The sequence below is a fragment of the Microtus pennsylvanicus genome, chromosome X (genome assembly GCF_037038515.1).
Source record: "Microtus pennsylvanicus isolate mMicPen1 chromosome X, mMicPen1.hap1, whole genome shotgun sequence".
In the NCBI taxonomy this organism is placed as follows: domain Eukaryota; kingdom Metazoa; phylum Chordata; class Mammalia; order Rodentia; family Cricetidae; genus Microtus; species Microtus pennsylvanicus.
Genome location: NC_134601.1, coordinates 27,331,264 through 27,352,714, shown reverse-complemented (window position 1 = coordinate 27,352,714; position 21,451 = coordinate 27,331,264). Strand labels below are relative to the sequence as shown.

Sequence of the window (21,451 nt, the reverse complement as noted above, 5' to 3'; positions counted from 1 at the left end):
CATCAAGCCAATTTAACAACTGCTTTCCCCAACAATCGATTTTGTATTCCTTGAAATATTCAGCTCCAGAAGCAGATGGGAAGAACCTGAAATGACCCTATCCCATAGCAATACTGACGAATATCTTGCATATCATCATAGAACCTTCATCTGGTGATGGATGGAGATAGAGACAGAGACCCACACTGGAGCACTGGACTGAGCTCCCAAGGTCCCAATGAGGAGCAGAAGGAGGGAGAACATGAGCAAAGAAGTCGGGACCATGAGGGGTGCACCCACCCACTGAGACAGTGGAGCTGATCTATTGGGAGCTCACCAAGGCCAGCTGGACTGTGACTGAAAAAGCATGGGATAAAACTGGACTCTCTTAACATGGCGAACAATGAGGGCTGATGAGACGCCAAGGACATTGGCACGGGGTTTTGATCCTATGTAATGTGCTGGCTTTGTGGGAGCCTAGCCAGTTTGGATGCTCACCTTCCTAGATATGGACGGAGGGGGAGGACCTAGGACTTACCACAGGGCAGAAAACCCTGACTGCTCTTTGGACTGGAGAGGGAGGGGGAAAGGAGTGGGGGGAAGGGGAGAAGGGTGGGAGGAGGGGGAGAAGGGTGGGAGGAGGGGGAGGGAAATGGGAGGCTGGGAGGAGGTGGAAACTTGTTTTTTTTCTTTTCTTCTTTTCTCAATAAAAAAATATAAAAAAAAGAAAGAAAGAAAAGAAAAGAAACCTATTTCCCACTTGGCCATTAGAATTCATTTTCTGTGTGATAAAATTAGTCAAAATTACGTGAGAGAAATTCTGGTTTTAAACAAAACGTTTCTGCCGGGTTTTGATACTATTTCCCACACTAAGTTCTTGTTTTATTGTATCTTCTTCCTGTAAGAATAAAGCTGTAGTCATGGTTTTTTAAAACAAAGGAGTCTTCCAGAAGTACAGATCTCACCTCCAATCCTTGTCTCCTCTCTGGTACTCACCCCTTATCTAAACAGGAGCAGAAACTCAACCACAAGGGAAATAGTGGGAACTGGGCAGGGACTGGAGGATGGGGAATGGAGGGGAAAGCTTGGAGTAATGGGAGGGGGGAGTGAAAAATGTCAACAATTCTCCCAGAAGCTGCAGCTCCTCCCCCAGTAACTAGAGAGAGCAAATTCATAATAGGGAGAAGGGGCTGCTTTTAGCCTGATGTTACAAAGGCAATGAATGATTGACAGGACCTGATGTGGTGAGATAAGGCAGGAGTGAGGATAAAGGAGGGAGCTCCTGCTCTTGGTGGGAGTGGAATTCCGGGACTCAAGCTTACTGGCAAAGAGTCCCTCACGTGACCAAGAGCTGACGTGGGCAAAGGTACTTAAAGCCTTGACGGCCATCTCTGCCATCTTCCTCCGGGTACCAACGCCATAACGCTGCACACTGCCAGGCGAGAAGAAAATTACCTCAGAACTGGACAGGTGGGTGTGAGAATGAACATTCTCGGGACCCGGGAGTTGCAAATAGCCTAGGGTTACTGAATGTCAAGGCCTCCGGTGCTTCTGCATCCTTTGCCGGCCGCGGTTTTCCAGACCCTAGGATCTCCGGGGCAGCGGACGAGAGGGGAGGAGGGGAATGAAAGGACTATCCCTTGTATGGAAGAAAACGCTTACTTCTCTCGCAGCAGTTTTGCGGTTTTGTTTTAGAGGCTCAGGCTCGGTTCCCTGCTTACGGTGCTGTTTTGAGAAGGGCAGACAAGAGAAATAAACGTGGCAGCTCATTCAAACCCAGCAAGGAGGTGGGTGGGGATCGGGTGGCCAGAGGGGCTTGAAATTTGGAACCAATCGGTATTTTTCATTCCCATCCTCCCTTTTCAGACTACCTGGCTGCCACAACCTTGCCCCCTCCCCTCCCCTTCCCTCCCCTCCCCTCCCCTCCCCTCCCCCCTATCCTTCTAGGGTGCTAGGAAATGGGTGTGCCAGCTTCTGTAGAAGAGATGGCGGATTTGGCGTTGTACGGGCTTCACAGGCTGGGGGACCGTAAGCTATCTGGTATTAAATCGTCATGCTAACTGCCAGGCTGCTTTCCAGACACCTGCGGCCCACAGAGCCCTTCATCCTGGTCTTTTCAGCCCTGAAAAAAAGGAATTCGGGTATTCAGGCTATAGAAATGGCGGTTTTCTGGGAATTTGGGGTGGGGGAGGGAAGCGGGGCCCAGAGCAGAGAAACCACGGAAAATCAGGACCCTGAAACTGAGGAGGTGGGCCTAGCGGCCCTTGTTCTGCAGGAAGGTGGGGGCTGAAGAACGGCTGAGCATAGGCGAGGAACACTAGAATATCTGGCAGGAATCCCCCATGCTGCATCTTAGCCAGCACTCTCACCTCGCCCCCTCCGCTTCGATGCAGCAGAAGGGGTGTGGCGCAGTGTCTCAGAAAAATGGCGGCCAGGGGGTGGGGCGAAATAGAAGGGGACATTGAGTGCCTGGGGAGCCTGCGCAAACGGGGGGGGGCGAGGATGGGGCGATGGGGGGGATGGTGAGAGAGGCAAGGAGAATTAAAGGAATTGAAAGGTGGAATTCTTCGTCATCGTGGTGTGCAGATGGAAAAAGGCTAACACTAGGGCTCTTGTTCTGGATGCTGATATGTCCACCAGGTTCTTAGTCTGCGCCTGCAGTCTCTATTTCTGCCCTTCAGCCTGCCCTCAGCATGAAGCTCAGGCTGAACTAAAGGAAGGAGAAAGAGCTCAGAATTCTTGCAGGTCAGTGTTTGTGGTGAGCATCCCCTTTGGCAGAGGCCAGAACATAACACCAACACACCTCCCCCTGCATGTTTTCTTTCTTTAAGACACCTTTGTTCTGGCCTGTCCTTTCTGGTGCAGGGAATGGGGCATATGGGATTTCTAATTTAAATTAATCGTTGGGGGAGAAAAGGAGGAGTCCTGAGAGATTTTTTTTGGCCCATCAAAATGCAAATCAGGGGAGAAACAATTGTCTCTCTGCCAAAGGCTCAAAGCCACCTGTCATTTACCCACAGATCCCTCTACCTTTAGGCTCTGCAGCTGCCAGCACTGCGGGAATTGCTCCTGATCCCAGGAACTTGGTATGTATATGTGCACTATCTGAGGGCTCTTGAATGGGGGTGGAGGTGTCACAGGTGAATATCAGATTTCACACTCTGCCAGATTTCCATGCCCTCCCCACTTAGGGACAACTAAATGGTAGATGCTGGCACTGGGAAGGTGATCTAGAGGTAAGATAAGACTCGAACTGATCATCGCATCAACAAGTGCAGGCTTCCACACCTGTGTCCCCAAGCGCTCCCCTAAGGTTAGACACAAAGTGAGCCCAAACCCTGTGCTTCTCACTTCTGACGTTTACCCCTACTAGGTCCAGCTCAGTTTGCTGCCTCAGAAGACCTTTCAAACCCGAGTTTGGGAGCCTCGTTTTGACTGGTGCATACGTTCGTTCCACTTAAGCAATCTGGATCAGAGAATTGTTGCACGTGTATCATGAGCCGTACTCGGGATGCTGGCTGCGTAGCTGCTGGAATAGTGATCGGGGCTAGCGCCTGGTACTGTGTCTACAAATACACTAGAGGAAAAGACCAGAAGAAGAAGAGACCAGCCAAATCCAAGAACCGGGCTTCGGTGGGTACTGGAGCCAGGGCTAAAGGTGGACTAAAAGCAGGATTCACAATTGACCTTGGGCCAGGGTTCAATCCCCCAGCCTCTGTCACTGTTGAGACAATGAATAAGGCCCAAGGGAAAACATCCACTCTTGCCACAACTGCAGCTGAAAAAATGGTGCCAGCTGCACCCAGCCCTAAGGTTCAGAATGGGGCAGAAAGTAAGGCCCAGGAGGCCAAGGGGGCTGGGACTGAGCCTACTACCAAACCAGTAGTCGCGACTTCAGCTGCCAGTGCAGTTACACCCCCACCCAAGGTGGCAGAGGTTCCCACAGCTGCGGAGACCCCACAAATAGTAGTGACTCCCAAAGTGGCAGAAGCTCCCGGTGCCATGGAGGCGACTGGGATAACAGCACTCCCTGGGCCAGCAGTACTTCCTGGGGTAGCCCAGCCTTCTGGGCCATTAGTACCTTCCCCATCAATAGCACCTTCTGTGCCAACAGCACTTCCCTGGGCTGTAGCACCTCCTGGGGTAGCCCAGTCTACTGGGCCAGCACCACCAACCATGGCAGTGCAATCTCTTGTGCAAGCAGCACCTTCCTGGACAGTCGTAGCTCCCCCCGGGGCAGTCTACATTCCCGTGGCAGCCCACTTTACTGGGCCAGCAACTGCCAGGGTAACCCAGTCTCCTGGGACAGTGGTGCCTCCCCTTCCACCCCCGTCTCTTGGGGCAGCAATGCTTTCTAGGGCAGTCCAGTCTCCTGTGACAACAGTGCCTCCCAGAGCAGTCCAGTCTTCTGGGGCAACAGTGCATCCTGGGATGATAGCCCAGTCTCCTGGGGTAGTAGTGCCTCCCAGAGCAGTTCAGTATTCTGGGGCAGCAGTGCCTGCCATGACAGGAGTCCCTTCTGGGGCAGCAATGCCTGCCATGACAGGAGTCCCTTCTGGGGCAGCAATGCCTGCCATGACAGGAGTCCCTTCTGGGGCAGCAATGCCTGCCATGACAGGAGTCCCTTCTGGAGCAGTAGTGCCTGCCATGACAGGAGTCCCTTCTGGAGCAGTAGTGCCTGCCATGACAGGAGTCCCTTCTGGGGCAGCAGTGCCTGCCATGACAGGAGTCCCTTCTGGGGCAGCAATGCCTGCCATGACAGGAGTCCCTTCTGGGGCAGCAATGCCTGTCATGACAGGAGTCCCTTCTGGGGCAGTAGTGCCTGCCATGACAGGAGTCCCTTCTGGGGCAGCAGTGTCTCCCATCGGGCCAACAACTCCAATGGCGGTGGCAGCATATGCTAGGGCACCAACATCTACCCAGAGGGCAACAACCACAGACGTCATGCAGGTCCCTAGGGTGGCAGCACCTACTGAAGCCACAGAGGCTCCTAGAATGGCAACACCTGCCATGGTGGCTGGGGCCTCTCTGCCAATGCTTTCTGGGGCTGCCCAGACTCCTGGGCATTCAGGGTCCTCTAAGACAGCAGCCACTGGCAAGAAAGCTGGAGCTCACACTGGAGCTATACCTAAGTCTGGGTCAGCTGCTGGCGCTGTGCCCAAAGGTGGGGGCAAAGGTGGAAACAGGAACCGGAATGGAGGCAAGGGCAAAAATAGAAAAAACAAGGTTGAAGTGGATGAATTGGGGATGGGCTTCCGCCCTGGTGATGGGGCTGCTGCAGCTGCTGCAGCTTCTGCTAATGGCGGACAGGCTTTCCTAGCAGAGATTCCTGAATCTGAGGAGGGGGAGTCTGGGTGGACTGATACAGAGTCAGATTCTGACTCTGAACCTGAGGTTCAGCAAAGAGGGAAGGGGAAGAGAACCATCCCCATGCATAAGCGCCCCTTTCCATATGAAATTGATGAGATTCTGGGTGTCCGAGATCTCAGGAAAGTTCTAGCCTTGCTTCAGAAATCAGATGATCCTTTCATCCAGCAAGTAGCCCTGCTCACCCTGAGCAACAATGCCAATTATTCATGTAATCAAGAAACAATTCGAAAGTTGGGAGGCCTCCCGATTATTGCAAACATGATCAACAAAACTGACCCCCATATTAAGGAAAAAGCCTTAATGGCCATGAATAACCTGAGTGAAAATTACGAAAACCAGGGCCGACTGCAGGTGTACATGAACAAAGTGATGGATGACATCATGGCCTCTAACCTGAACTCGGCAGTACAGGTCGTTGGGCTAAAATTTTTAACAAACATGACTATTACTAATGATTACCAGCACCTGCTTGTCAATTCCATTGCAAACTTTTTCCGTCTGTTATCCCAGGGGGGTGGAAAAATCAAGATCGAAATTTTGAAAATACTTTCAAATTTTGCTGAAAATCCGGATATGCTCAAGAAACTTCTCGGTACCCAGGTGCCGTCATCCTTTAGTTCCCTTTATAATTCTTACGTGGAGTCGGAAATTCTTATTAATGCTCTTACTCTGTTTGAGATTATCTTTGACAACCTCAGAGCGGAAGTGTTCAACTACAGAGAATTCAACAAGGGTTCCCTGTTTTATTTGTGTACTACATCTGGGGTGTGTGTTAAGAAAATCCGAGCCTTGGCAAATCACCACGACCTCTTGGTGAAAGTGAAAGTTATCAAACTGGTAAACAAATTCTGATTTGTGCCCTCAAGATCTGTGATGTCTCAGTTTTCCAGTCTGGAAGCATTAAAAATGAGATGTTATTGCTTTTCTCCTTGTGTGTATAGTAAAGGAGTTCTTTCAGCTGCCAGCTTAGAATAATGTGTCATTCAGAGTGATGTTGTTTGTGGCAGTCACCAGCTTTAAGCGGAACCATTTTCTGAATACCAAATAGTCCTGTAGTCCTATAGTACTGAAGACACATTTGTGATTTGAATTGTGCTGCTTGAGTGGAATCTTTTTCCCAAGTCCTCTATGTGAGTTGATAATGAACCTGTCCGTGAATGGCCTATTCTGCCCTTACTTGTTTTGACTTGAATTTTGTCACCAAAGACTTCATATGTGTATCATCAATAAAGTTGTGTGTTGCAAATCGGAAGAACTTGTTCTCATGCTTGAATTAAAAGTCTAGCTGCAAAGGTAAGGGACATGAATACAGATGGACTGCTAATAGTACGTGGGCATTTACTCAGTGTCGGATACTTGCTATCTGGGAGGATGAAGCAGAACTTCAATGAAGGATACACTTAAACTGAGCCTGAAGGACAGAATAGGAGAGTGGCCTGGAAGGGAGAAGTGGTCTGAAGAAAGGCATGGGGTGCGAATTCTGTTCCTTTGAGAGGGAGGAAGGTAATCTCCCTGAAACAGAAAAATAGAAGCTGTGGAAGAAGAGTGAGAAGAGAGAAAGATGAGAACTTAGGGGGAAGAAGTTATTTTGTTTGCTTGTTTTGATTTATTTTTAAGGTCTTAAACCACTAGTTTGTGTACCAAAATATCCTGTCATTCAAGGAGTAACAGGACATTTAAAAATATATGTATATAAAGGAAACACAAGGCTGGGAGATAGCTCAGTTTGTAAAGTCTTTGCCTCACAAGTATGAGGGTTTGAGTTTGATTCCCAGTACCCACTTAAAAATGCTTGGTGTGATAATGCCCACTTGTAATCTTGGCCCTGGGGGTGAAGAGACAGGAGGATCGCTGTGGTTCACTGGCCAGCCAGTCTAGTAGCCTAACTGATGAGCTCCAGAGACCCTGTATCAAAGGAGGAATGGAATTCCTGATCATGACACCTCAGTTTGTCCTCTGGTCTCTACACATATGTGCACACACATGAACACACACGTAAAAATGAAAAGTAATCTAGGGGTAATGTGCATGATGGGTGAAGCTGGCATGGGCCTAGGGGTAGGGATTACATGAGAGAAATTGTTTGAAAGTTTTAATAAACCAAGCCTGAAATGAAGAATGAGGAAGTGGAGTGGTAATAAGACACGTGTGCACAAGTACATGCTTGCGCGCGCACACACACACACACACACACACACACATCCAAGACCTGCCACCTGACAAGTTCTGACAGGGAAGGGCTTGCTTAGGCAACTGTGAGGGCCCACATAGTGACCAAATGAATTCTCCTTTAAGATGGGAAAAAAAAATCAGCAATAGAATGACGCTTGGTGCTGACCCCTGGTAGCTTTCTCAAAGCTAGAGGTCAGCTCAGCCCTCCTTTGGAGAGGGGGCTGAGGTGAGGTTTTTCTTATATCCTCACCCCTACTCCTTAGTTTTCCTCCTTCTAGGGCAGAGCTGAATGAATGAAGGCTTTGGAGCCTAGAATTGCTCTTACCCAGTTTTACTGCTATTACACCCATGTCATGCAGTAAGTAATAGATTTGCTGTGATGAGAACAGACTCATGGTTTTCTGACTCCTTAATAAGGAAAGCCTGAAAAGATGTCAGTCCTGACCTAGTCATGCCTTTTTTTAAAAGTAATTATTCATTATTTATTTATTAACATTTTTTTCATTTATTTTGCATAGCAACCACATTTTCCCTCCCCTCATCTTCTTTCATTACCTTCCTCCCCCACCTCCCATTTCTCCCCCTCCTATTATCCCCTTAAATGAAACCTATTCTGTACAAAATGTATGTATCCTGACTTATAAATGAGCAAAAAATATCTTATAATAGATATTATGTTTCCTAAAATCTAGATTTGAATATCTTAAATCATGTCCCGTGTGAAAAATCAAGAGCAGAAAGTAGAGATGTCTACAGCTTGAAACAGCATTCTTTAAAATATTCAATTTAGCAAAATAACAGCAGTACTCACTAGAAATTGGGCATCAGCTGTGTGTTATTTTATTATCCCTAAAACACGACCACTGAAACATTCCATACGAGTTGGGTGGGGTCAGATTTTTTTTTCTAAGAATACTGAGAACTAGTGAAAACAGTCAGCAGGCGTGAATAGGGGGATTCAACAGAAAAGATAAAGAAACTTAGTATAAGGACCCCTTCCACTTAGAGCCCTCAGAATACCTCTGAGGGCACAGGCTTCCAAATTAAACTTCTTTATTACTGAATTGTAATATAGATTGAACTTACCACCTTGCCTAATCTCTTTAGTTAGACTAAGAATCCTGTAGCTGAAATAAGTGATCTGGAAAAGCCTGAGCCTCTTTGGGCTTTTAAGAAAATTAGTTCCCACAGTGTCCTGATGAGGAGGAAAATAGAAAATTGCCTCATATGAAACTCGAATTTTGAAATTTTAAAATACCTCGGGTCTGAGGTTAAGACACAGAAATAAAAGAAAAAGGTAGAGGGGCCTGGAGAATGTCTCAGCAGTGAAGGTCCACAGCTTGGTTCCCAGTAGCCACATTAGGCCACTCAAGGTCCTGGCCTCCGGGCACCTGCACCACATTCACAGGCCCACATAGAGACATACATATATACACAGAGTTAAAAATAAAATAAAATCAAAAGTAATAAACCAAGAGAATTACAGATTTTGAATGAGCTTTATTTTTAATATAAGATCAGTTAGTGCAAATCATTGAGACCCCAAACTATTATTTTTTCATTATTTTTTTTCATTTATTTTACATACCAACCACAGTCTCCCCTCCCTCCTTTTCTTCAGCTCCCTCCCTAACCTTCCATCTACCCTCCCACCCACTCCTCCATCTCTGTTCAGAAAGGGCCAGCTGTCCCATGGGAGTCAACAAAACATGGCATAACAAGTTGAGGCAGGATTAAGCTCCTCCCCTTGCATCAAGGCTGGGCAAGGCATCCTAGCAGGAAGAATAGGTTCCCAAAGCCAGCTCAGGCGCCAAACGCTCACAAGTATTAGTATAAATAAATCCAAAAGAAAATGAGCGATGAATGTGGAGCTTTTGAAATGGAAGGACAAAGCACACAATTCAAATGGATTAGTAACCACAATGCGTGAAAATAGACTGCATCCATTAGTTAAAAAATCCCATCCAAATTTGAAAATCCAATTGCATGCTGATGAATAAGCAAAGAGAAACTTCAGAACCAAAAAACACAAAAAGTTAAACTATACAAGCACTAAGTAAAAATCAGCACACAGAGTTAGCAATTCTAAAAGACTTTAAGAGAGAAAATTGTATTATAATAGAAAGGGTGAATGATCAAGCAAACTGCTTTGCATTGACACCATGGTATACTATTTATCAGTGGAAAGAAATGTACTATGAGTACAAACAACTTGAATGAATCTCTGGGGCATTGTACTAAGGAACATATCAAACAGTGTATATTGGGACTGTTAGATATCTTGGTGGGTAAAGAAGCTTGCCATCGAGCCAAAGGACCTGAGTTCAATCCCCAAGACCCACATTGTGGGAGGAGACAAACAACTCCATCAAGGTGATTGCTATCTAACCTCCACATGGACACTTTGGCAAGAGAACACATGTACCTATACACAGACATACAGACAGATAGACAGACATACACCACCACCTCCACTGCAACCACCACCATCACCACCACACATACTAAATATATGTAATTTAAAATATTTTCAATTTTTGTATGTGTATGAGTGTTTTGTCTATATGTATGTCAGTATACTGTATGAGTGCTTAGTACCCAGGTAAACCAAAAAAGAATGTTAGATCCTCTGGAACTGGAGTTAACAGACAGTTGTGAGCTGCCGTGTGGGTGCTGAGAACTGAACTCAGGACTTCTGGAAGAGCATCTTAACCTCTGCAGCATCTCTTCAGGAACATAAAAAAATTAAAGTCATATGTTATGTTTCCACTTTAAAATTATTCATGGCCTGGCATGATGGTACATGTCTTTAATCTCAACACTTGGGAGGCAGGGACAGGCAGATCTTGGTGAGTTTGAGGTCAACTTGTTCTACATAGTGAGTTCCAGGACAGTCAGAGAAAATGTGAGACCCACCTCAAAAAAATTCTTAAATTTCCAAACAGTACTAATGACTGATTACCAAACTAATGACTCTTTCAATAAACATTTGAATGTGAAGATATATGGACTAAAGGTTACACTGTGTGACTCACTGTGTCACACTATAACTTCCGTGATATGATCTTTCTTCCTTCCTCCCTTCCTTCTTTTCTTCCCTTCTTTCTTCCCTTCTTTCTTTTTCTCTTAAATTTTATTTTATTTTATTTGGGGGGTTGCAAGGGCAGAGGGCAGATATGAAGGGATGGGGAGATGAATGGTATCAAGCTACATGACGTGAAAGACACAAAAGAAAAATAAAAAGAAACTTTTGCAAGAAAGCTTCAAAGAAAATACGATAGGGACAAGTCCAGAATGAGCTCGCGACTGAACTTCACCCCTATTTCTTCAAAAGACAATTTCACAGAATTCTAGGACCTCATTGAAGGTGAACTTGTGAGCATCATCTGTGAATCCTTAGAGACTGCTCTTGTCAATGTGACTCTGTTGTGATTGCTGAAGAAAGAAGAAAGACAAGGAGGAATTTGAGGAGGGTGAACCAATACCTCCCTGGAAGCTTCATAGTGAGTGGAAATGAAGAAAAATTATCTAGAGACCTGTATGTAACCACCCACACCCCCCAAGGCATGGAGAAGAAGGAGTTACAGGAGTCGGGCCCTTTAGTGCTCTCGGTTATCAAATGCTGAGTTTATTCGGAATTGGCATCTTGTTTCTACACAAGGTACCCACATCTTTAAAAATAGTGTGTGTGTGTGTGTGTGTGTGTGTGTGTGTGTGTGTGTGTGTAAGCACAGGCATTCATGCAAGCATGTGCATGCCATAGAAGTGTGTAGATAGGAGGGTAAACTCAGTTGTCAGGCCCCATCTTCTATATTAAGACAGCTTATGCTATTTGCAGCAGCGTGTGCCAGGCTAAATGGCCCATTAGCTTCCACTGGCTCTCCTGTCTCTGTTTTGCATACTACTAAAAGGTTTCTGCAGTGGGTGGTCCTTAGACTCCCCACAGGGCAGGGAACCCTGACTGCTCTTCAGGCTAATGAGAGAGGGGGAGTTGATTGAGGAGGGGGAGGGAAATGGGAGGCGGTGGCAGGGAGGAGACAGAAATCTTTAATAAATAAATAAATAATTTAAAATAAGAATAAAAAATAAAAGGTTTCTGCAATTATAAACACACACTGTTACATAGTGCCTTATGTAGTGTGCAGGTTAGTGACACAAACACAGACATGCATGGAAAGAGGGAATCTCAACTGAGGACCCAACTGTGGACATGTCTCTGAAGGCATTTTCTTGGATGCAAATTTATATAGGAGGACTTAATCCAGGGTGGACAGAGCCATCTCTGGGCAGGTGAACCTGGACTGTATAAGAAAGATAGTTGAATAAGCCAGGGGAAGCCAACCAGTAAAGCAGCACTACTTCTTAGTCTCTGCTTCAGCTCCTGCTTCCAGGATCCTGCCTTGAGTTCCTGCCTTGCTTTCTCTCAACGATGGATTATAACCTGTAAACAAAAATAAGACCTTTCCTCTCAGAGTTGTTTTTGGTCATGGAAACAGAAAAGCAAGCATAGATACACGAGTTCTGGGGATCTGAACTCAAATTGTTATGCTAGGACAGCAAGCACTTTTACTCACTAAGCCATCTCCCCAAGCTGTATCCACATCTTCTATTAACACCGCCTCCATGATTCCTTTAGAAATAGCACTTGCCTAACACTCTGGGAAAAGAGAGACCATATGTGGTGCCAGCCAGTTTACATATGAAGTGTGCAGAACTCTTCAGGAGAGACCAAAGGACAGACATTATGACTGCTAGGTTGGCCTCTGTGTGGTATCTAACTCCAATTTCCTGAAATAGAAAAAAATGTTGAAAAAAAAACCAATGTGTGATATACAAACTGTTCATTTCCAACCCTCTTAGATTCCATTGCTATCTCCAGTTTAAGGTTATAGAGTTGGACGCAGGGGTCTACTGGGACAACTCTACATTTCTTCTCTGAGAAGTCTGCTCTCAGAGAAGGAGCAAAAAGTCAAGTCCCTTAGGGCTGAACACCATGGCTTCAGCTCTGCTGTGGAGCCTACATGTTTGCCAAGAAGTTTTCTTGTTAGGAAATTTTGCACCTTTCTTACATTTAAACTATGCCCATAGAGAGGCTGGAGAGATGTCTCAATGGTTAAGAGAGCTTGCTATTCTTACGGCGAAATTGAGATTCCCAGCACCCAGGCTGGGCTCTTCACAGCTGCTAATAACTCCAGCACCCAGGGATCTGACACCCTCTTTGCCCTCAAAGGTTGCACATTCCTGTAATCCCAGAGCCGGGAGAGATAAAGCAGATGAACTGCAAATTTGAGACAAGCCTGAGCTACATATCTCAGTCCCATGTCCAAAATTGAAAAAGAACAAGAAACTGTTAAGTCTTGGTGCCTCTTTTATTAAAAGATGCTCTTTTCTAGTTGCTAGCAAGTTCTGATTTCTTACAGTCAGGGCAGGCATAAAGTAGCTGTATCTTTTGTTGCCTGATCTCCTTTGTCTGGATCTCTGTCCCATCCATCAATCTCTACACAAGTGTTCTCTTTTGAGTTTTAATCGCTTTGGTATGCAAACACTTGTGATAATAATGTAGGATGCTGTGACTAAGTATTTCTCTCATTGGTTGATGAATAAAGCTGTTTCATCCAACGGTCAGGCTGAATATACATAGGCAGGAAATCTAAACGGGGGGGGGGGGAAGAGACAGAGGGAGGGTAGGAGGAAGGGAGAGAGAGAGAGAGAGAGAGAGAGAGAAAGGTGGGAGAAGTGACACCACCATGTAGCCGCCAGGGGAGCAAGATGTGAGATAACAAGCCATGAGCCTCATGGTAAAATATAAACTAATAGGAATGAGCTAATTTGTAATTAGAGCTAACCCAAAAGAGGCCCGAATCACTGGCGGAACAATTGTAACTGATATTAAGCCTCTGAGTGGTTATTTGGGAATAGGAAGACAGAGAGAAACCAGTCTAGCGGGACCGGAGGACAGAAAAGAGCCTTCCTGCCACGTGGTAATTTTGATCTGTTCTTTAAAAATTCTTTGTAAAAATTGCTTTGTACAGACAATCTTTAATCTTTAATTTGTATTACTTCGTTGTGGTGATATGAATTTGAGAAGACTGTAAAATGCTTAAATTCCTTTTAAACCTATGTTAAAAAAAATTTAAAGGATCAAATTGAAGTACTTGGTGATTGAAATTTTAAAAGAAATTATACTATGTCCATTGCCTATTTGTTCAATAGTATATGAATCCAACAGGGTTTTGAATGTGTTAAAAATTTAAAAAACAGTATTTAAGATTGAAAAATAGATATTTCCTTACCTATGCCCTTGGACATCAGCCTGCTTTGGCTGCCCACTAGAGTTAAAGATGCAAATAAAGCTACTAATTAAAACAGAAAATGATGACATAAAGTAATGATGGTTAGTAAAAATAGCATTTAAAGAGAAATCATTTTAATTTTCATATGATATAAAGTCTCTATAATAGGTGCCCAAGCTTCTTTCTTTAGTCTCATAGTTCTCCCAATTCAGTATATGACTCGTCAAACAAAAACATAACTACTATGGCCCAGAAGTCATGGAGTCATGCACACTACTTTTACTTACAGTGTTTTTACAGTGTTTTGCTTTTTTTTTCTTTTTCTTTTTTTCTTTTGTTGTTGTTGTTTTCGAGATCAGGTTTCTCTGTAGCTTTGGAGCCTGTCCTGGAACTAGCTCTGTAGACCAGGCTGGCCTCAAACGCAAAGAGATCCACCTGCCTCTGGCTCCCAAGTGCTGGGATTAAAGGTGTGCACCACCACCTCCCGGTTTTACTTACAGTGTTTTGCCCAATAATCTGTATATAAGGCAAGTGGAGAATGTAAGTACACAGATTTGGTGAGCACCATATGTCCCTTCCATGCCAGAGTAATACCTGTTGTATAATACATGGAAAGGCTTATAGAACCTATAAACTTACATAGAAAAGCAATAAACTGCAAAATTAGCACCACAAATCAATGGGAAATAAATGAACTATTTATTATATAGAGTTGGCAATACTGACCCATTAGTCACCTCTCCCTAGTACCAAATATATAAATTTGAACTCTAGATATTGAACAATCTAATTATAAAAGCTAAAAATATAAAACTGATAGACAATAATACATGGGTTGAAGAGATGGCACAGTTGGTGAAGTGCTTATGAGCAAATATGAGAGCCTTATTTTGATCTCCCAGAATCCACGTTTAAAAATCTGGGTGGGGTTGTGCCTGTCTGTAACCTAACACTGGGGCTGTGGAGACAGAAGAATCTCTAGGACTCACTGTCCAGTCAGTCTAGCCTGCTTGGAAGTCCAGATCAGTGAGATTCCCTGTCTCAAATACCAAAGTGAATGGCACCTAAAGGTTTGACAATCAAGGTTGTCCTCTGGCTTTCACATGCATGCTCACACATTTCCACCTGTGCACACACACAAAAAATAAAAATTAATGAATTAATTAAAATGATATAGGAATATCTTTTGATGGCTTAGAAGTAGATAACAGCTCTTTAAACCAAACCTTGGAAATAGCAGTAGGGCTGGGCATATAGCTCAGTGATAGAGCACCTTCTTAGGGTGCACAGGATCCTGGATTTGATGCCCACTAAAACATACACATGCACACACCACACACAAACGCACACTCAAACACAAATGAAAAACAGATAGAGAAAGACAGAAGACTAATAAATTTGATTACGTAGAAAGAATTTATGCTTAAGTGTGGACACTATGAACAAAGGGAACAGATGATAGATGGGAAAATATATTTGCAATAATTTTAACAAAGGATTAATACTTGACATATGTAAAATACTCCCAGAAAAGGAAAACATACTGCCATAAGCTGACAAAATGTATAAATTTATACTTGGAGGAAAGAAAAGCAAAATTCTTAGAAATAATCAAAGAGATGTTCAAACTCATTATTATTCAGATGATCAATAAATAAAATAGCTAACTTATATTTATTTTGTTATCAAAATTAGAAAGCTGAGCTATATGAATTGCTCCTAAGAATGTAGATAGACGAAAACAGCATTAAAGTTTAGAGCAGAACCGCTATTGCAAAGAGCAATCTTGCAGTTATTAAATTAATTATACAAATACCCTGTGGCCCAAAAATCACATTTCTTTTTATATATGTATTCCAAAGCACCTCTCATATAGATCCATAGGGAGATATGCATGAAGACATACTGCACAGAGTTTGAGGTAACAGGGAATTGGAAGCAGACTAGATTCTGTTTTTAGGAAAATGAAGAAGTAAATTAGAGTAGATGAACACTAATACATTATTCAACACTAGAAACCAGCAGGAGGGTTGTAAAAGCAGCCAGTACCACAGATAGGCATGAGGAAGTTTTAGAAGTGAAACCCTGAAATATAGCATCTATCCACTGACAAGAACTCAATCTCATGATTTCATCCGATCATAAGGGACCTTGAACCTGGGTTCCCAAGCGAAAGTAGGAAACATGGGAGAACCAGCATGTTCTCTTACAATGTACAAGTCCTTTGTGGAGGGAATCCTTCAATGTTATAAAAAGGTATGATCTGTGTTCCCGTTTTTAATGCTTGCTTTTCTAGAGTAGACAATGGTTTTAACCCTATTTCTCAGTATTATTCTGATTTCTGGGTTCCTTCATCTGGCTTCAATGTCCATGTTTAGTAATAACATTCATATTCTCTGTAACCTTATGTCAATTCACCAAAATGTAAGAGGAGAGTGGCAGATGGAGTTTGGTGCCAAAATGGTGTTAAAATGGGCGTGATGGTAATTATAGAATCTGCTTATAAACATAAGATTTGCACTTATTCTCCATATTTTCAGGTACTATTGTTGCCTTAAAAATAACCATCAGTGTGCAATCATTTTTACAATCAGGAACAAAAGCAATGAGGATATCTTCATCTTAAAAAAAAATGCCAAGGTGGAGGCAAAGCCACTTGCCTAGCCTGATGGCCTGAGTTGGATAACTGGAACCCACAAGGTTGAAGGAGAGAAATGGATCCTGCAAATTGTCTTCTGACCTCCACACATACCCAATGGTGCACATATGTGTGTGTGCTCATTTGAGTACACTTGCAAACACACATATGCACACACACACACACAAACACAAATAATCCACCATGCTCATTCCTTTCTCATGATCCTCAGATATACCTGCTCTCTCTTTTGCCTTTACTGTCCTTCAGTGACCGAAACAGTCACTTTAATGTTTTTGCCATACTGGGGGGAAAAAGGTAGTATGATCCTGTTAGCTGCTAAAACAACATAAAGCAGCCATCTCTCAGTTACTTTTGTGGAATGGAGACTGAATCTAGATCTTTTTGCGAGCTCTGCACATGCTCTACAGCTCAACTACAGCCCCAGCCTGCTAGCTCTAAAGCAGCATAACATGGCAGTTAATATGGAAGGAATGAAACAGATCACAGAGGCAAACTCAGAAGCTGGGGGACGACTTAAATAGAAAGAGAAATCGCCCCAAGTGGAACACTCAAAGATGAAGTGGTAAAAAATAGAAAAGAGGAGTTAGAATATATGGCAGAAAAAAAGAAAATTTCAAAATTACACCTGGAAGGAATTCCATTAAGGGAAATTTAATATTTGAAGAAATTGTGACATACAATTTTCAACAGCTTACACAAGACATAAATCTTCATATTGAGCATGTTAGTTTTGAGCAAGATAAAACAAAAAAAGGAACTGTAGCTAGATAGGTTGTGGTGTGGCAAAGTAAAATGCCTATAATGATATTTTAATGAATTTATAAAATTTATTGTTCCTCTATAAACACCTCCCCTAATGCAAAGAAGACAGAAAATGGAAAAGTAAAAAATATAGTGAGATGGGAAAACAGGAACAGTCATTTACATATGAAATACAGTATCTTGTCATGCATGTGTACATGAAAATAGTATATGTAACAATATATAATATTAAATATCTATTTTTCAAATGAATAAGAGATGATCATCAAGAAAATATGGAAATAACACTTCAGGATTTCAGTCAGAAATTACATGACTTTAATAGCTTATTGTGTATGTCACCCATCACTTAGTAATTAACTGTGTATTCTTTTTTTCTAACTGTTCTGGATTGGTTTTAGGGATATAAACAGAACAAGCTGATAGGAGAATGCTGTCATCTATTGATCCCTGGTTTTCCTGAGTTCACTGGATTCTTCTTAGAAACAGCTAAGGTAATGATCCTCCTCCAACACCGATGCTGGAGCACTGTGCTGATATGAAATGCAGGGGCTTGGAGGGGTTGGAATCGAGAGAACAGATAATTTATGGGTAACAGACTAAAAAATACTTTCTGAAAATCTTTAATCTACCACCTAAGCCTCTCTGGTTATGTCTAAGAAAATAGTGCAGAAGTCAACTGTTCATACAGTGAAAAAATACACTGAGAAGTTAATTTTTTAACTCAGTCATCATCATTCCAAGGTCACAAATTTAATTGCTATATACCTACTTATACTTTGATCATGGTGTTGATTGCATAAAAATACATTAACAGAGTCTAAAAATGAATGAAAGTATGTATAAGGCATATCCTATTAAGAAACTAAAATTAGGGGCTGGAGAGATAATTCATCAGTTAAGAGCACACATCACTCTTCCTGAGGACCTGGGTTTAATTCCCAGCACCTACATGGTGGCTCACAAACATTTATAATGAAATCCCATGTCCTTTTCTGGCAGGCAGGCATATATGCAGCTAGAGCACTTATACAGATAAAATAAATAATTATTTTTAAAAAAAGAAACTAAAATTAGAAATAAATGATAACGATGATTATAAAATGGAACTACCTAATAACATAACAGCAGTCCCCAAAATATATTCAAAACAAAATCAGAAGCCACATGGAAACCAAAGAAAAGGAGAATACACTATATCAAAACCTATGGGACATGACTAAGCCTATACTCAATGAATATATTTTCCTTATTTTTGGTTTCTTGACATACAATATTACAATATAGCTCATGCTAGCCTCAAACCCACTATATAGTTGAGGATTACCTTGAATTCCAGAACCTACCTTTCTGCATCTCCTAAATGCTAGAATTACAGATGCGATTACCACTATACCTAGAAAAATATGTATTAGAAATGGCAGTTGTTATTCCATATGCCATGAATAAGAGGAAAAGTCACTCTTTCAAAGAACTATGTGTGAATACATAATAGGAGATGGTGCTAGACCTTCATATCATTTGCTTCCTACGCACAAGGCACTGAGTTCAATTCCAGTGCTACATAGGAAAGGGTCACGAAACAAATGCAAAGAAGAAAGACCTAGGTTAAAAGCACAAGTGAGGTGCAGAGTTGCACACTTGTAATCCCAGCACTCTAGAGGTACAGTCAAGAGACTCAGGGTTCAAAGTCACCCTCTATTACACAATGAGTTCCAAGCCATCCTGGCCTGCAGGAAGTCTGCTTTCTCTCAAAAAAAAAGGCTGGGGGCGGAGGAATAATCAAGTGAAACAGTTGTAGATATGACAAATAAAAAACTAGTTCATTGGATATACTAATAAAAGAAATGGGCTGTAAGTATGATTAAGTAAAACTAGCAGGGAAAGAAAAGTACACAAATTATGAATAATAATGAAAGGTAGAGCCCCTGTCCATGTTAGCATATCTATTGTTGTCCTTGTTCAGGCCATGCTTGGGCAGTCATGTTGGTAAGATTATGGCTGTAGCTTCTGACATTCCTAGGAGACACAGTCTCACAGCAAACTCCCTGTTGCCTCAACCCTACACAAAGAACTACAGAAACTAAGGAATGCTGAGAGCAGGAGAAATAGTCTTCCCCAAGGAAAAGCGCATCAATTGGTTATCCAGTATCAAATCACCAATGCATACAAGGCACGTTATACAGACTGAGCAGGTTGCACTTATGTAATTAGGAATATATACATATTCATACACATATACATTATACCTATATGTATGTAGCAACAATTAATGAAAAAAAGAAGATGAATTTGAAAGAGAGCATGCAGTATTATATGTGAGTGTTTAGAGGGAGGAAAGGGAAAGGGAAAATGATATAATTATGTTATAATCTCAAAAGATAAAATAACTTTTTGAAAAGGAAAAAGCACACATAGAAGGGTGGGACCACAGAAATAGATGCAATTAAAATTAATATAATTTTACATGTAAATCTATTATATCAAATTTGAAAATCTAAATGTGATATATTAATTCCTAATGAATTCAAAGTTACCAAATTTAATGCAAGAAATAAAAAAATTAACTAGACCAATTACTATAAATAAGATTAGAAATGTGATTTCTGGGCTGAGGGTGGCACACACTTTTAATGCCGGCCCACGTTTTTAATCCCAGTACTCAGGAGGCAGAGGCAAATGGATCTCCAATTCTGAGGCCAGTCTGGTCTACTGAGAAAGTTCCAAGACAGCCAGGAATACAGAGAGAAAGCCTGTCTTGAAAAAAGAGAAAGAAAAGAATAAAAGAAAAAAGAAATGTGATTGCAGACCATCTATTTAAAAAGTAGTAACCTATAGGCCAGGTATGATATTATACCTTTAATCCCAGACTCAGCAGATAGAGGAAGATGAATCTTTGTGATTTCCAGACCAATCAGGGCTACTTAGGGACACTTGTCTTAAAACATTTAATTTTTTTTAAAAAAAAGTATGAATTTAGAATCTGAGGGAAAATGAAGCTGGGGTGTAGGCGTATAAACTAAAATTAATGATGTATGAAAAAAAAGGCCATAAAGAAATCTGATACTTGATAAACTAATAAAAAACAAATTTAATTTTAAGAGTTTGGATATAGGTGCTTGGTATGGGTAAATAAAGCTGCTCCCAGAAGCAATAGGTTATTAAATGAAAATCCCAGTGCCAAGGGTTGACTTCTTCATTACAAGCTGAAGCCTCCAAAACAGTACAGGCAACTGGCATAGATGCTGTTTGCCCACCAGAACTAGAAGGTAAGACTCCATTGCTCAAGATGGCATACCTTGGTTGCACGGACATAGAGCTAGAACTGGGCTGGAATCTTCCTCCCTTCTGGTTAGAGTTAGAATTCCAGAAGGAACTGTGCATCATCAACAACTACAACAAAATAACAAGAATTACCAACCACTGCTCATTGACATCTTTCAATATCAGTGGACTCAATTCCCCAATAAAACAATACAGACTAACAGAACAGTTGCAAAAACAGGACCCATCCTTCTTCTGCATCTAAGGAACACACGTCAGCATCAAAGACAGGCATTATATCAGGGTAAAGGTTTGGAGAAAAAAAATTTTACCAACTCCACATCTGACAGAGGGGTAATATCCAAAATATATAAAGAACTCAAGAAACGAGATAAAAAAATAATCCTATTTTAAAATGAGGTAGAGATATAAACAGAGAACTCTCATAGAGGGAACTCAAATGGCTGAGAAAGACAAGAAAATCTTCAACATCCTTAGTTTTCAGGGCAATGCAAATTAAAACCACTCTGAGATTCCATTTAACACATATCAGAATGGCCAAGATCAATAAAAGAAGTGACAGCTCATGCTGACAAGAATGTGGAGAAAGGGGAACATTCCTTCATTGCTTGTGGGAATGCAAGCTTATACAACAACTATCTAAATCAATATGGTAGCGCCTTAGAGGGTTGGGAATCGATCTACATCAAGACTCAGCTATACCACTCTTGGGTATATACCCAAAGGATGCTCCATCCTACCACAGAGACACTTATTAACCGTGTTCTATCAAGCTTTATTCATAAAGTCAGAAACTGGAAACAACCTAGATGTCCCTTAAGAGAAGAAAATGTGGTAATTTACACAATGGAGTTTTATTTGGTTGTTTTTTAAAATTACAGCATGAAATTTGCAGGCAACTGGATGGAACTAGAAAAAAAATCATCCT

The 21,451-nt window shown here is 42.2% G+C and overlaps 1 protein-coding gene across 4 annotated transcripts; it reads left to right on the top strand.

The window, feature by feature from the left end:
• The first annotated feature begins 1,031 nt into the window (after positions 1–1,031).
• Positions 1,032–6,604, top strand: Armcx2 (armadillo repeat containing X-linked 2). 4 transcript variants are annotated; one of them, XM_075957249.1, is made up of 5 exons: positions 1,032–1,449; positions 1,846–2,120; positions 2,620–2,724; positions 3,000–3,065; positions 3,353–6,604. In XM_075957249.1, the coding sequence occupies exon 5, from the start codon at positions 3,475–3,477 to the stop codon at positions 6,199–6,201; it is 2,727 nt and encodes a 908-aa protein (XP_075813364.1). In that variant the 5' UTR covers positions 1,032–1,449; positions 1,846–2,120; positions 2,620–2,724; positions 3,000–3,065; positions 3,353–3,474; the 3' UTR covers positions 6,202–6,604. The 4 variants fall into 4 exon arrangements, with proteins under 4 accessions (XP_075813364.1, XP_075813367.1, XP_075813365.1 ...); XM_075957252.1 differs by having other exon boundaries at positions 1,342–1,449; positions 1,846–2,007; positions 3,016–3,065; XM_075957250.1 differs by having other exon boundaries at positions 1,342–1,449; positions 3,016–3,065.
• The last annotated feature ends 14,847 nt before the right edge of the window (positions 6,605–21,451 follow it).

What these genes read in the sequence shown, in the direction of transcription:
- Armcx2 (XM_075957249.1), top strand. Translation starts at nt 3,475, where the DNA reads ATGAGCCGTACTCGGGATGCTGGCTGCGTAGCTGCTGGAATAGTGATC.